The sequence below is a fragment of the Eublepharis macularius genome, chromosome 19 (assembly GCF_028583425.1).
Source record: "Eublepharis macularius isolate TG4126 chromosome 19, MPM_Emac_v1.0, whole genome shotgun sequence".
Classification (NCBI taxonomy): Eukaryota; Metazoa; Chordata; class Lepidosauria; order Squamata; family Eublepharidae; genus Eublepharis; species Eublepharis macularius.
Window position 1 is genome coordinate 1772064 of NC_072808.1, and position 15208 is coordinate 1787271.

Below are 15208 nucleotides of genomic sequence, written 5' to 3' on the forward strand. Positions count from 1 at the left end.
CCAGGTCAGGGTAACGAAGATGAGACTGCCTTTAAAACACCCACATTGCCCTTTTATTGGATGTATTATATTATTTTTATTCCATCGGTCTGCGTAGCCGTTTTATTGCACTGCTTCCTATATGTATTATACTGGTTTTTATTGTATTATTTCATTATCCTGTAATCCACCTTGTGGCCCAATAAGGAAGACAACTGATAAATGAAACAAATAAATAAAAATAAATATATGTAACACTGAAAGAAAAGTTAATGTAGTCACCTTAAGCACACTGCAGATCTAGCCATTCCTCCTTCCGCTCCTTCCCCACTCTTTTGCTTCACTGCTTTCTGTCCCAGAGAGCTCCACGGCATGGAAAAGACCTGCTAGCCCTTCCAGTGACTGTGGTACAGCAACTGAGTGCTTGCCACACACGAGTCATGCAGCCCAATCGCTACCCTTGACAACTAGAAAACAATTAGATTTTTACAGCATCCATGTGGAAGTTGATGAATTTGTTATACTCCCTGCCCTTCACTGAAAAAGAACAAATCTCTTCTCACTGATCATGAGTGAGCTAGCAAAGTATCTGCATTTTTTACTCTTTAGCCACCCTAGCTAGGCTGATGCAACTCCCATCTGGGGTTTACAATCTTCTTAATTCCAAAATGCATAACACGCTGGTGGCTGTACAAAGCCTCTAGGCAAAACTACCAGTGATATTGGGATTCTGTTACTGGAACTCGACATGTCTTAACTCGGCCCTGATAAGGAACCTTGACCTGGAATGGGGCCATAGCACTGAGAAATGGGAATTTAAGGCTTTTGCGGGCTGCTTTAAGCTCCTGCAGGGAAAAAAGGAAGATACCTGCACTGTGTTCGTTTTCCTCTCTACTGCGGTTAAAACCAGCCTTTGAAAGAACAGGGGGAAAGGGCTTAAAATCACGCTGGCTAGACGGCCCTGTTGCCTGGGAGCCTGTCCTTTTACTCTGCATTTGGAGTCCCAGATACAAAACTACTAATAGAATGCTTTCAGTCATTAGGTATAATATGCCTCTTAAATCCTTTGGAACTCATCTGTCACCTAATTCCACCAATTTCCACCATCATCTATTAAAGCCAGAGCGAAATTAATCTTCTCCTTCCTACAACATACACTTGTATTATGCATGGAACAGGTAAGAAAGAAAGAATCCACAAGCAAATCTCTCCAAGGCATTTATATATATTTATAGAAAGGGAAATACACATGGTATTAAATATATGTATGTACATACAAATATTAACTTCTTTTAAAAAAGTAACCTTCAATAAAACAGGTTGGACGGCTACAGAGCTGACCATCCATGCTAACCCTTGGGGCCTAAACTGCCAGTTACTTAACTGGCTTGATCTGGCCTCTATGGGGGGAAAAAAAGCTCTGGGACAGCCCAGGCAGGCAGCTGGTGCTTTCCAGGACTGGGGCAGAGCAATTCAAGCGCCTTAGAAAAGACAAAAGACTTGGAACTGATCTGTCGGAAAGAGTCACTTTGTGTTCAGAGCCCGAACGGTCGTTTGCCCTTTAGTTGTGGGAAAGGTGAAAAGCACCTTCTCGACAGCCTCGCAACAGAACCAGGGAGCATCTGGGCTTCAAAGCAGGAGGGGAGAGCTGCTTTGGCATCATCGTATCTGCACTGGGTTTGTGCAGGGTCTGCACAACAGGAACAAGGGTGCGTCTCCTCTTAACTTTATTACGCTTGGAGTCTTGCTGGGGGTCCTTTGCTCACTGCGCAATCCACTTTATTTTTTTTTTAGCATGAAGTATGCTTCATTTTTTCACTTTTTCTAGTTCAACTGGCAGAGCATCCACCATGTGGAAAGAGGACTATTGCTGATCTTGCACAGCAACGAGGCACGGGGACATCATCAAATTACCACCAGTCAAACCAAATTCTTTCCTGGCAAACTAAGCTGCCTCGGAGGTCTTGGCTTTTCTCTTAGCATCAAGACATCTGGAAAGTCTTTGACAGCAGGATAAGTGGGGCAAACAGGGGAAGAGGTTCCATTCCATCCATGAGGAAGAAGCTGGACCACCAGGTAATACTCGCTGGTTCTAGTCAAACACCTGCTGAAGAGAAAGCTGGACGAGTGTGGAAGCATCCCGTTGAGAACGTCATCTCAAAGAGGTCTCATGGCTCAGTAAATGCCGCACTGCTGACCTGCATCTGGCCAGCCCACACCTTCATTATGACACCTCCAGGAAGCCATCCACCGGAGTTCTTTGGTATCACAGGATCTGTGTCAACGTTTACGGGAGAGAAGAAAGTGTCTTTTTCCAGCTGGAAGTTACTGGATTATTGATTCGTCCAGAGGTTCCTGAATCATCTGGATTTTTGACACTAACGAAAACATACTTTTCCCCTTTCGAAACAGCCCTTTTTCTACCTGATGAAAGGCCCAACATCCACACAGGCCTGGGAGATTTCACTGAGCCTTGCGCCGTCAGCGCTGGAAGGGGCGTCGCACTTTTTTCCGCCGTTTTTGTTTTGAATCTCCCTTCTGGGAAGCAGTGTCGGCCTTTGATGGAGGAGTTGGCACGCCCCCTGAGGATGGTGGCTGGGGGGTGCTGAAAAGGTTCCCGTTCGGCATCTGTCCAGGATTTCCTTGAAAGATGCGGCTGAAAAAGTCTTGTAGGTCTGCAGCGGATGCAGGACTGCCATCCGAAGCGGCTCTGGGGCAAGGAGGAAAGGGCAGAAGAGACCAGAACAATCAGATCTAACTGCTGATTGAAATTGACGGAGACGTTGGGCCTAAAGTGGTAGCTGGCAGCTAGACTTCAAAACACTCCACTATGGTAGCGGCCCATTCAACACGTGAGAACATAACCCAAGGTCTTTGAGCCACAAATCTGGCTTCTAGCCACTGAACCACAGTAGCCCTTCAGGCTAGGAGACACAGCAACGTGCTACACCTTCCCAAGATTACGTAATTTTAGATCAGTACAAGCAGGGTTCCACAAGAACTTGCGTGGGACATCTTAATTTAATTCTCCCCTACTATTCCCTCTTTCCCTTCCCTGGTAGCCCCCACAACCCCTTCCCTTTTCCTGCTCTCCTTCCTACCCAGCAGCCAACCTACCTTTTATCTGCTCCCCATCTTTGGCTATACTGATATTTACTTCAGTTACCCCTTGCCTTTCTCTGCAATGGGGACCCAAAGCAGCTTTTATCATTTTGCTCTCCTCTATTTTATCCTTACAAAAACCCCTCTTGGTAGGTTAGGATGAAAATGTGTGACCAGCCCAAAGCCAACCAATAAGCTTCCAAAGCTAGAACGTGAGCTGTATCGGAAGAAGTGAGCTGTGGATCATGAAAGCTCATACCTTACCACTAATTTTGTGAGACTTACAGGCGCTACTGGACTCTTGCTCTTTTCTACTGCTACAGACAGACTAACATGGCTTCCCATCTAGATCTATCTCCATTTGTTAATGGAAAGATCAGATCTCTGCATGGAACTGAGTGGGAATTACCATTTATACAGGCTATCTGAGAGTATACATTTATTTTTGAACTGGGACACCCAGAGCCTCAAAACACCCCATCTCTTAGCTAGGACCCATTTCTGATCAGAACTTATTCAACACTAACCTCTGTCGTCCTCCAGAGCCCCTTGAGCCAAAAGATATGTGATACGGAACCCGATGAGTATCTGGGGAGATTGACACTCGCTGGCAGCCAGCCCATTCTGCACATAGAAAGCAGCCTGTTAACTCCAACAACAACATTTGATTTATATATCGCCCTTCAGGACAATTTAATGCCCCCTCAGAGCAGCTGACAAAATGTGTTATTATTATCCTCATGACAATCACCCTGTGAGGTGGGTGGGGCTGAGAGAGCTCTGAGAGAGCTGTGACTGACCCAAGGTCCCCCAGCTGGCGTCAAGTGGAGGAGTGGGGAAACAAATCTGGCTCTCCAGATTAGAGTCCTGCCGCTCCTAACCACCACAGCAAACTGACTCCCTGACTCTGAGGTGGCTGTACCTGCCCCTCAAAGAATGGAGGTGAAACTTGAAACTTAACTTCTCATGTACAGACAAAGTTACTTCTGTAGAAACATTCTTTATCATTAATATGGCACTCTGAATGGCAGTATTTTAAAATCCTTCTCTCTCTTTCATGGCAATCTTTTGGCCTTCAAGTTACTGTCCTATCTTGCAGGTAGTTAAACATCAGATATAAGGAAAGCTCCACAATTTAGGTAGTAAACAATCTGGCTTGGGCAGAGGTCCTGGATGCAGGAGAGTGATCGGTTGAAGGCACATGGGTGACAATATGCTTTTGCACGCATTTGATGCTGGAAAAGCAGTTATCACACAAATATTCAGAAAAAACACATTTGCTGCCTCAGTTTCCCTTAAAGCCAAAAATCCTATCCAGCAGTCAACCTGGGCTAAACAAAGAGAGAGAATGCCTGTTAAATAGAAAAGAGTCCAGTAGCACCTTTATGACTAACCAACTTTACTGTAGCATAAGCTTTCGAGAATCACTGCTCTCTTCATCAGATGCATCTTGCATCCTGCATCTGACGCAGAGTACAATGATTCTCGAAAGCTTATGCTACAGTAAAGTTGGTTAGTCTTAAAGGTGCTACTGAACTCTTTTCTATTTTGCTACTACAGACTAACACGGCTAACTCCTCTGGATCTAACGCCTGTTAAGACATCTAATAGCCAATCTGCTCCTCATGAGGCTCAAAAACTCCAGGAGAGGGTTGCCCAGGGTTTAGGTTTTTGTAACCTAAGGAGAAATGCTAGTTTTTTTGAAAAATACAAAGAGTTTAAAAGAAAGTGGGGGCTTAAAAAACCCGTAACGGAGATAGCTGCACATGTCACTGTAAAAAAAGCAGAACTTTGAACGGCATTTTGCATTGCTTTAGCAACCCCAAAAGGTGCTTGATGGCCACAAAACCCCCAACGCCACTGAAAAAAGGTGGAGCGAGGCAAGTTGGGGGAAGAAACAAGATGGGGAGAGAATGGGTCAGGTGAGTGACCAAGAGAAGTGGGCAACTGGGCAAGGAGATGTGGGGGGGCGGGGGGTGGGAAGAGACCAAGCAGCAGCATGAGGAGGAGGAATAAATGACTGGGGTGGGGGGCAAAGCCAGGACATAGAGAGGAAAGAAGGTTGAATAAAGCCACCCAAAGCAAGAGGAGAGAAGCTTGCAGTGGGCATGAGATTTACCCTCTGCTTTAATAATAACGACAACATTTGATTTATATACCGCCCTTCAGGATGACTTAACACTCAGTGTTACACTTACAAAGTATGTCATTATTACCCCCACAACAACAAACACCCTGTGAGGTAGGTGGGGCTGAGAGAGCTTCTAGAAGCTGTGACTGACCCAAGGTCACCCAGCGGCTTCAATCTGGCTCTCCAGATTAGAGTCCCGTGCTCTTAACCACTACACCAAACTTTGTCTTCATAGGGCCCCAGCTTGTTAACACCTGTTTCCCAAGCCAACTAATGAGATTTATTGCAAAAAAGGAGTCTTAAAATCCTGTTTAACACTCAATCACCTTCTGATTCCATTTCTCCTGCCCAGAGGCCTGGTTGCATTACCTGTGATGTCATAAACCTTCCCATCCATCAGGGCAAAATATGTGATCTTCAGCCCGAGCATGCTGGATTCAGCCCAGAAGTCACCCTCCTCAGCTGCATGGAACTTGCTACACTCTGCACAGTAACGGGCATTCAGTGGATCACGGTCCATCTCAAACCTCCTGTGGTGAAAGATAGAAATGGTTTTGATGCCAGGGAATAGGAGTGTGCGTGTGTTTCATGTACCCTGACTCTCTACTCTTCCACACAAGTTTCCTTAATTTTAAAAGGAACTGTAGATTAAGTCAATGAATTGATTATACTTTCCCTCCCAAATTCTGTCATCAAGTAAATTATGGTTTTAGAGGTATCTCAAAAAAATGAATTTTTAGTAAGTTCTGGGATGAAGACTGGAAGAAAAGGGAGGACATAATCAAGGAGACTGGAATTACATGGCCAGAAAGAATCAAGCTCAAACAAGATGTTCCAATATTTTGGCAAATAATGCCGATCATCGTTGTTTCAGCTTGGGGAAATGGCATGGGGGTGGGGGAGGCAGGAGCCCAGCCCCACCCACCCCACAGACGAAAGCAGAATCAGGTCCAGGTGGCTATTTGAAAGGCTGTTCCCCACAGCTCCTGCGCGACTTCAGAGAACACGAGTTGGGTTCAACTTGTTAAAAGTCGAAGTCTAGAGTAAGCCATAAAGAAGAGAGGGTGGCTAAGCCAACTAAAATCTCACCTCGCACCACTGGAAACAATGCCTGGGCGCCTGAGCGTTCTCCAGATCCTGCACCATGGAATCATAATGCCTTAGTTCTCTGTATACTCATTTTGTGCCATATACCAGATTTTATGTAGTGAACCTCTGACTGCAGGCCTCAGGCTCTTGGCAGAACACTCTGCGGAGACGGCTACAGACTACTTTTTGGACCTAGCCCAGAAATGCTCATCCATCTGCCCTCGAGAGAGAGAGAGAGAAATCTTCGTGCCCTGGTGCCACCCTTAGACGCATATGCAGCATCAAAACAGTGGGGCGACCAGAGAGGTTGAAGCAAAGTGAAAAATTAAACGTAACTTCAAAAAATACAAATCAATAAAAAAACGAGTTTATAATTTAATCAGACAAAAAGAAGTACAAAAATATAGTTAAAAACTAACAGTGGGGTTCAGCATATTAGGACCCTACCATTGTATATTCAAATACACAATTTCCAAAAACACAAGTATTGTATAGAATGGACATAAAGATGTTATATTAAACAATCGTGGAGTAAATGCATTCAAATCTTCCCACAAGAAAGCTGAAAGTCCAAGGTGGGCAACTCGTCAAAATGGAAGTTATTTCATTTGTCTGTGAATCTCCTTTGATCAGGCCAGGAACATGTGCTTGGTCAGGCACTTTGCATCAATTAGTTATATTTACGGGGTGCTTTGCATGAAATGATACCACTGAGGAAGGCTCATGGGCCAAAAGGCGCCTGCTTCTGGTTCTATACGCGTGGAGAAAAATGTACATCAGAATACTGGCAAATTGTCTATTTGCGTAGACAATGGTAGGGCACTAACAGTTGGACCACACTGTTAGTTTTCAATTCTGTCTAACTTACATACCAGTTTTTTTATTTTTGTATTTTGTTTAAAGTTAGATTTAATTTTTTCATTATGTTTCAACTTCTCTGGTTATCCATCTTTGGTTGGGTTGTTTTTTCCCCCTCTTCTTTTTTATATTCTTTGCATGAAAACCGCATGCACGTAGCATTTCTGCTGCAGGATTTCCCGCAGGCAATGCTCTGCAAACTCTAGCAAGCAGGCGTTCGGCAAAATGTGAGGGTGCGATCCGCGAAGAGCTAATGGCCTCTGGCAACCCACCTGTGCTTCCCCTGGCACTTGTTACACATCATCGTGTTCATGGCTTCTTTCAGGTCATCCTGCAGTTTGGAAAGGAACTCGTTCATTGACTTGGTCAGTTCTGTTTCTGCCATGCGCTTACTGAAACAAAAATAAGTGAAGCCGTGAGCCAGCTGGTAATGGCGCACCTACAAAAGAAAAGAAGTGGGCGGTCCCGGACAAAGGCTGAACATTAACTTGGAATCAAAGTAAGATTTGCTTCCAAATAACCCCATGGCTAGGATCAGGCTGCAAGAAATATAGACGTCATTTGCTAAATCAGCACAAGGTGCTCAACCGGAATTTACTCAGATAGGTAACTACACAGCAGCATGAACTCGAGGCCCGCTATCATGACTATTCCAGCCTTGCACTGAATAAGGATACTTACCACAAATGTCTAAAATTGGGCTAAAACTGGGCTTTCAAATGTCTAAAACTGGGCTTTCCCATGCCCAGTTTCCCCTAGCAAGAACAAGAAGGGCCAAGATTTTCATTTAAATCCCACTGCTATTTCTGAAACAATCGTTTGGAGAGCCAAGTTCTATCTAAAGGATATTGTCCAACAAAATTTACCAAGGTACCAAAAACCTGCACAGGAAATACTGGTGGCCCAGCCAGCCCTGGACATTAACCCTCACCATTCCTAGCCAGATAACAAGAGGTTCTGAGATTTTAACTGCAATCCTAAGCATATGGACTAGGAAATAAGTCTCACAAAACTCCTCCGTGGAACCTCCTGAACTAACAATTTGAAGGCCGTTAAGACTTCAACACATTTTCCGCAAGAGCTGGGAGGGAGCAGCGACTACCTGGCCCAAACTGGAGTCCATCCACCTAAGCTCTGTTCTCTGGGTCTTCTTTGCAGAAGGCCTGCAGGCCAACAACATAGCTTGGTCCTTATCATTCCGAGCACTCTCCCCCCTTACTGTTTTTGTTAACGCCCTTGCCTAATTGCTAGGTGGGGAGAACGTGGGTTTTCTTCTTCTTCTGCCTTTCAAGGTTTTGGCACACGCCTTAACCACAATGCCCAAGGGAAGGGCATTACTATAATGTGCTTCTTTAAAAGACCTACAACACAGTATTTACCTTGATCTTCGTGTTACCACAAGAAAAGCAGTAGAGAGAGCAATAATTAGAGAATCCTGACAGGACTCTTAACAAGACTTTGTTCTTTTTGTTCTTAACAAGGCTTTGTACACACACAGAGATTTTTTTTAAAAACTTAATTTATATCCCACCTACCTTCCCAACAGGGACCCAAGATGGCAAGCTAAATATCTGTAGGAGAGAGGTGTTTGAAACATCAGGGACTACTACAGAGGGGTTCCTACCAGAAAACGTTAGGAAGCTTAAGGCCGTTTGCCGTTCATCCTCTTTCCTATTAAAAACGGGACCCCGTTTTGAGAACTACACTGCATGTCCCTGTGCAGCCAACGGAGCTATACTGCTCACGTCCATCTACCTGGAACCCAGCTCTTTCCCCAAGAATCTGAGTGAGGCATATTGATCTCCGTTTCCTGTTTCACCTTATCGCAAGCTAGCTTTGGTGGGTAGAGAACGTCTGGCCCAAGTCATTCCATGAGATTTGCAACTGAGCGACAATTTGAACCCAGGTCTCCTAGTCCATTACTCTAACCACAATTCTTATCCTGAAGCATCAGGTGACCGAATGGATTTCAAGTCACTCACATTTCATATTCCTTCCTCCTCTCGGGATTGCTGACGATATCCCAGGCTGCCCGTAGTACCTTGAAGGCCTCCTCTGCCCGCGGGTGCTTATTCTTGTCCGGATGAACCTGTGCAACAATCCCATTCCCCAAACCAATAAGAAGTCAAAATGCCCACATTGTGTTAATAACAAAACTTTGATTGAGATTCCTATTTTGAGCACTTGGAAGAAGAAAATCAGATAGATCCTCTCCGTAATTCTAAAAACCCATGGAACACCCGCCAGCATTGTTATCCACCTCTTACCAGGGCTTTTTTTTCTGGGAAAAGAGGTGGTAGAACTCTGAGTCAGCTGGAACAAGGAGGGAGTTTTTAAAGTTTAAATTGCCCTCGGCGAAAATGGTCACATGGCCAGTGGCCCCACCCCCTGATCTCCAGACAGAGGGGAGTTGAGATTGGCCTCCGTGCCACAGCAGCATGGATGGCAGTCTAAACTCCCCCTCTGTCTGGAGATCAGGGGGCGGGGCCACTGGCCATGTGACCATTTTCAAGAGGTGAAAAAAAGCCCTGCCTTTTACAAATCAATCAGGTTGCTGGAGCAGAGGTATTGTGGCTTGCCTAAGATTGTGGAGATGAGATTTGAGAAGGGCTTTCCAGCTTGCAACGCCAGCAAATTTTCTGTTGAGGAATTCAGACTAGGAGGAAATGCTTTCTCCAACATGGTTTCTCCCTCCACCAAATGCACCGTTAAGAGGGAAGGAAAGTGACGTGACTGACTTCAATCAAAAGCACGCCTAGCCACAAAAATGGTTGGCTGGTTTCAAATAGCGGAAGAGGTTATCACAGCTCAGGAAAAGGCTCTGGTGCTGTTTGGATTGCTATGACAAGCACCTCCCTCACGTTTCTACAACACCCAACTTTGTATGACTGTTTGTTTGCTCTCACTTTTAGACTGGTAGAAACAGGAAGAGAAGGATTTGACACTATCAAAAGTATTAAAGGTTGACGCTTATCTGTAAATGTGAGAACCTGAAATGTAGCTCTTCACCCCCAGCAGACTGTTTCTGGATATCCCAGGGAGAAAAATACACACAAGATCAGCAGCTTCCTCGACATAACAGCTTAGATGACCCAGCTGCTAATTCTGGCCTGATGCCCCCTCCCAAAATAGCAGAGTAACGACAGGGAGGTGGTGCATGAGATGAAAGATGACCACACCGATTGCTAAACCTACAAGATGGGAATTGTGGACAGTTGTCTGGAGAACCGCACTTGGGGCTCTCCTTTTGTGCAAAGTCACATTAAACAGATGGCCATACCAACTAGCGATAAAGAGCCCCCTCCTATATGCCCAGAGGATATGACAAACAGCTTTGTAAATCCGCATGAGGAGCACTGCTGGATCTGTAACCTGTGAACGTTTTCTAGCCAAGGCAACAGAAAGCTGTGACAGCACGTGTCCCGGACTGAGCCTCTTACCCCTCAAGCATTCACATTTCAGACACACGTCAGCCTTCTCCAGCTCAAAGGGTATGCTCACCAGTACAGCCAGTTGCCGATACGCTCTCTTCAACTCAGCATCTGATGCTGTTGCTTCTAAGCCTAACACCTGGAAAGGATTCAGCTCTTCTTCAGGAGTATGTGCCATAGCCAGCAAACGTGCCACCACTTCTCCAGGCTGGTACTGCCCAGATTCGCCAGAAGACCCAATGAAAGTAGTGTCCCCTGGCTGGTTGGTCCTTAATCCCTTGGGCGTCCAAAGGAGGGCATGCCACTTATGCAACAGACTTGCCACCCACACGTAAGTCCTGCTCTCTTTGAAGAAAGCCCAAACTCTGGGCAAGTCAAGAGCTGAGAGAAGCCAGGCCCCATGGCTAGTGTGAGCTAATCTACCCAAGACACTGCTAAGGGCTGACTTGGAGACCTGCCAGCAGAGTCTCAGGCTCCCCAAGATAAGCATGAGCACCAGAAAAAGCACAGCACAGAGCATCTTCAGCAGGTGGTAAGTCAGGCTGGCCCATGAGGCTAGATGGCGCATCAGTTTCCTGTAACTCAGTTTAGCATGCTGGATCCAACTCTTCATGCCAGTCTGGATGGTGTCTATGTCACACTGGTTGAAGGAACAACAGGAGTAGAGGAACTTCCCACCAGCTTCCACACCCTCACCACACCTGTGGGTGACCTGCACAATCAACTGGATGAATAACTTGAAGCAGGCAATGCAGAAAGAGGCCAACCCCTCCAAGAGCTTGAGCAGCTCCGCTCGGACACGGGACCTCCCACCATCGTTTCTCTTCCTACTTTGCCTATGTTTCCCTCCGGGCAGTGCAAATCGTCCTTCCCCCTTGTCTTTTGCTGCAGACCGGTGTCTCTGCTGCCGAGTAATCTTCCTTCCCCCAGGAGCCTTAACACAGTCAGGAAGCTCCTCCCTGGCCTTTGATGCCGTGTCATCTCTGACATCTTCCTCCTCGCCTTGCAGTAACTTTGATGTCGTCTTCTCCGTGGAGCCCGAAGCCCAATGCTGGCAAGTGAAGTCACATAAATGATTCCCCGTCTCTGAATAAGTTCCAGATGGATCAGAGGTCTCTCCCAGGCAGTTACAAGAGCCAGCTTCATCGCCAGGGGCACTGTCGCCAGTAAAGTGCAAACCACCATTATCTTGGTCACCACTTCCTTTCCAAGAAGTTTCTGTTTCCTTAGTACTTCCCTCCCCACCCGAAGTCTCAGTCTTTTTAGGAGCCAGCCCACTAGTTCCCATTGCTTCCAAAACTGGCATCTCTCTTCTGGGCCAGACTTTGGAACCAGAGCACCCTTGAGAGTTCTAGACACCAGTGAGCAAGCCGCTTCTTGCATCCCCACCTGCGAATGAGCATTTCTCAGTCCCACAAGGGCCGCCAATGTCTGGAACACTCCTGGCCAAGCCAAAACGGTCTGGTTTGGATTCACGCAGCCCTCTAGACCGGGGGTTCTCCATGGTGCCGTGGCGCCAGGATTACTCTGGCCTTGAGAAGGATTAAGTTACAGCCATCCCCAATCTGTCAACCTGCAAAACAATCGAAACAAGCTTCAGAGTCCGACCAAGAGGCCAAACAAACACGTCTCCTCTTGCAGATAGTGTCAGGTGGGTAGCTGTGTTGGACTGCAGTCGAAGAGCAGGATCCGGGCCCAGGAGCACCTTTGATTCCTAAGCTACGAGCTTTCGAGAGTCAAAGCTGCCTAACGAAGGAAGCTTTGACTCTGGAAAGCTCGTACCTCGGAAATCTAGTCGGTCTTTAAGGCACTATTGGACCTGGGTCTACCTCTTCTTGGCTAGCTGGAATGTGGTCCCTCTCTGGCTGGCCTAGGGTTGCCAGGTCCAGGTTAGGAAATTGGGGGGGGGGGGTGACGCCTGGAAAAAGCAAGTTCGGGGGATGGGACGGGACTCAGAATGGTATAATGCCAGAGAGTCCACCCTCCAAAGCAGCCATTTTCTCCAGGGGAACGGATCTCTGTGGCCTGGAGATCAGCTGTAATTCCGGGAGGCCTCCAGCCCCCACCTGGAGGCTGGCAACCTTAGGGCCCCATCAGCACAGACTGTCCCCCTCGACAGGAGAGGAGGCCGAGACCCACTCAGAGCGCTGCAGAGGGCCGAGCAGGAGGCCTGTCAGGCTGGGAAGGGGGGCAGGAGATCGCGGCCCCCCAGCGAAGGGGAGGGAGACGCGGCGGGGCGCGAGGCGAAAGGGGAGCTCACCTGGCCCCGTTGCCCTGGCAACGAGAGGGGGCGCTGCTCCCCCTCCCGCGGCCCCTGCGGCCCGTCTCGAAGCCTCCACTTCCGCCTTCCGTCCGCCTATGTGTCACGCTTCCCCCCTCCCTTCCGCATCCGGGTCACGGGGAGAGCGACTAAGCGGGGCTCCTCTAGGAAACCGTCACCGCCCTTTGGGCTCCTTCTCTCTGGTCCCCTTAAAGGGCCGGCGCTTCTCTTAAGGCCAGGCGGGGCCTCAGTTAGAGCGGGAGCAGCCTCCACCCTAGCTTTGCCAACTCCTGGGCGGGAAATAACTGAAGATTTGGGGGGGGAACCTGGGGAGGGCGGGGCTTCTGCAGGGTATAAAGCCCTGGAGTTCCCCCAGAGCAGCCGTTTTCGGGGGGGTGGGGGGCAGGTTGGACTCTGTCGTCTGGAGGAACCTCAAGCGCCCTCCAGCTCTCCAGAGACTTGTTGTAGTAGCATAAGCTTTCTCGGACTGCAGAGCCCACTTCACCAGAAGGAGTGAATCCCCAGTCCGTGTGTAGATCAACGGGGGCAGCCCTGTTAGTCTCTGTAGCAGCAGAAAAAAGCAAGAGTCCAGAAGCACCTCTAAGACTGACAACATTTGTAGAAGGATGTGAGCTTTCATGTGCTACAGCTCACTTCTTCAGTTTGTCTGTAGCAGCAGAAAAGAGCAAGAGTCCAGTAGCACCTCTAAGACACAAAATTTGTGGTAGGGTGTGAGCTTTTGTGAGTCACAGCTCACTTCTTCAGTTAGTCTGTCTAGCAGTAGAAAAGAGCAAGAGTCCAGTAGCACTATAAGACTAGCAAAATTGGTGGTAGTAGAAAAGAGCAAGAGTCCAAGAGCACCCATAAGCCTAACAAAATTTGGTTTTCTTCAGATATCTGAAGTGAACTGTGACTCACGAAAACTCACACCCTACCATCAACATACAGCCATGTATATATATTTGGTCAACCTTGACAGTGGCAGCAGATCTTATGGGCTTTTGAGGACAGTTAAACAGCCAGTTGAATCGATTCACTCTTAGAGTTGCACTGAGAAAATAATTCTCGCCAATTGGGCATGACATTGTTTGAATAGAATTGTAATAGCTGGGGCCGTTACTCTGTAACCAGCTGCAGTTTAATGCACTCTTACATAAGAGTATGTTCTGTTGAATTCAGCGGCATTTACTTCCAATTAAACACACCGAGGATTGGGCCGCAAGTGTTTTCCTTACATCAAGCCCATCCGTCTGATAAAGACATGCAAAGAGTAGTTTCCTGGGACTGCTCAGGCAGCTATGGAACGCCCGAAACCCTGGATGCCTGCCCAGAGCTTGAGAATCAATTGGAAGGGCTAGAGAACCTTTTCATTTGGGCTGGCCTTTGCCCAACCGGATTTCTAAAGCCCAAGCAGAGTCTTTACAGGAAAATGCTGCTTCAGGAAAAACAACTCATTCAAAACTACAAATGTTTTAATATAAAGGCTTTCATGCCAAACTCTTTCTTCCAAAATGTGAGTTTTAATTAGCAGAGGACAATATATTCCCTTCCAGTTCCCCTTGAGTTCCTAATCAAAAGAGGCAACAGCTGGTAGATGGGCATTGTTGCCAAGAAAACTGGCGTGGGCCTGTCCTGGCTGGCAAAGCGGCATCTGGGGAATGAGTTCTTCAATGTTGATGATATAGATCCTGTAACATGAGAAAGCAGAAACTTGTTGAGAATGCAGATCCAGATATTTGGGTGTGCAGAAGCAGCTTGGAAATTTGGCTGCCTTTGCAGGTCAAGGATTAATATTTCTGCTTCCTTGGATACAAATCTTCCCTGATGGAGCTTCACTATATGCACCCAGGTGTGTTTCCCTCCCCCCTACATCCCCCCGCCCCAGCATCCCATTTCCTTCCATATGTTGGAGCTTCACACAGAATCTTGGACACAGAGGTGCTGCACAGTCCTCAGGCTGTTTAGGACAGCAACCAAGCGCTACACTCTTATAACATGGAGGAAGTTATGCTGGCACATCTGCAGTGGTGGAACAGCCAGAAATGCACAGCATCCGTTCCTGGGTAGGAGTCAGGGTGGATTGGCCATTTCACGTTGGGAGGGGACTAAGAATGTCATCTGTTGTCTGCATAGATGTGCTGTAGTAAATGCAAGGAACAAGTTCCTCTGGATCCCCAGTCCCCTTGATCGCTAGAGCTGTGTGGCATTTTCTTCAGGGGAACAGATCTCTCTTGTCTGGAGATCAGTTGTGATTCCGGAAGATCTCCAGGCCCCACCAAGAGGTTGGCAAGCCTGCTGTGGGGCTTTCCTCCGCCAAGCGAGCCGTAGAGACATTTGAGTGATATAGCTGGAACGCTC

The 15208-nt window shown here is 47.3% G+C and overlaps 1 protein-coding gene across 1 annotated transcript; it reads right to left on the minus strand.

Moving 5' to 3' along the window:
* Window positions 1-1188: 1188 nt before the first annotated feature.
* On the minus strand, window positions 1189-12951 carry DNAJC14 (DnaJ heat shock protein family (Hsp40) member C14). The gene is made up of 7 exons (XM_055003720.1): window positions 12851-12951; window positions 10661-12163; window positions 9142-9248; window positions 7432-7551; window positions 5582-5742; window positions 3609-3705; window positions 1189-2689 (listed from the first exon to the last, which is right to left on the minus strand). Exons 2-7 carry the CDS (start codon window positions 11894-11896, stop codon window positions 2461-2463), a joined length of 1950 nt encoding a protein of 649 aa, XP_054859695.1. The 5' UTR covers window positions 11897-12163; window positions 12851-12951; the 3' UTR covers window positions 1189-2460.
* Between the last annotated feature and the right edge of the window lie 2257 nt (window positions 12952-15208).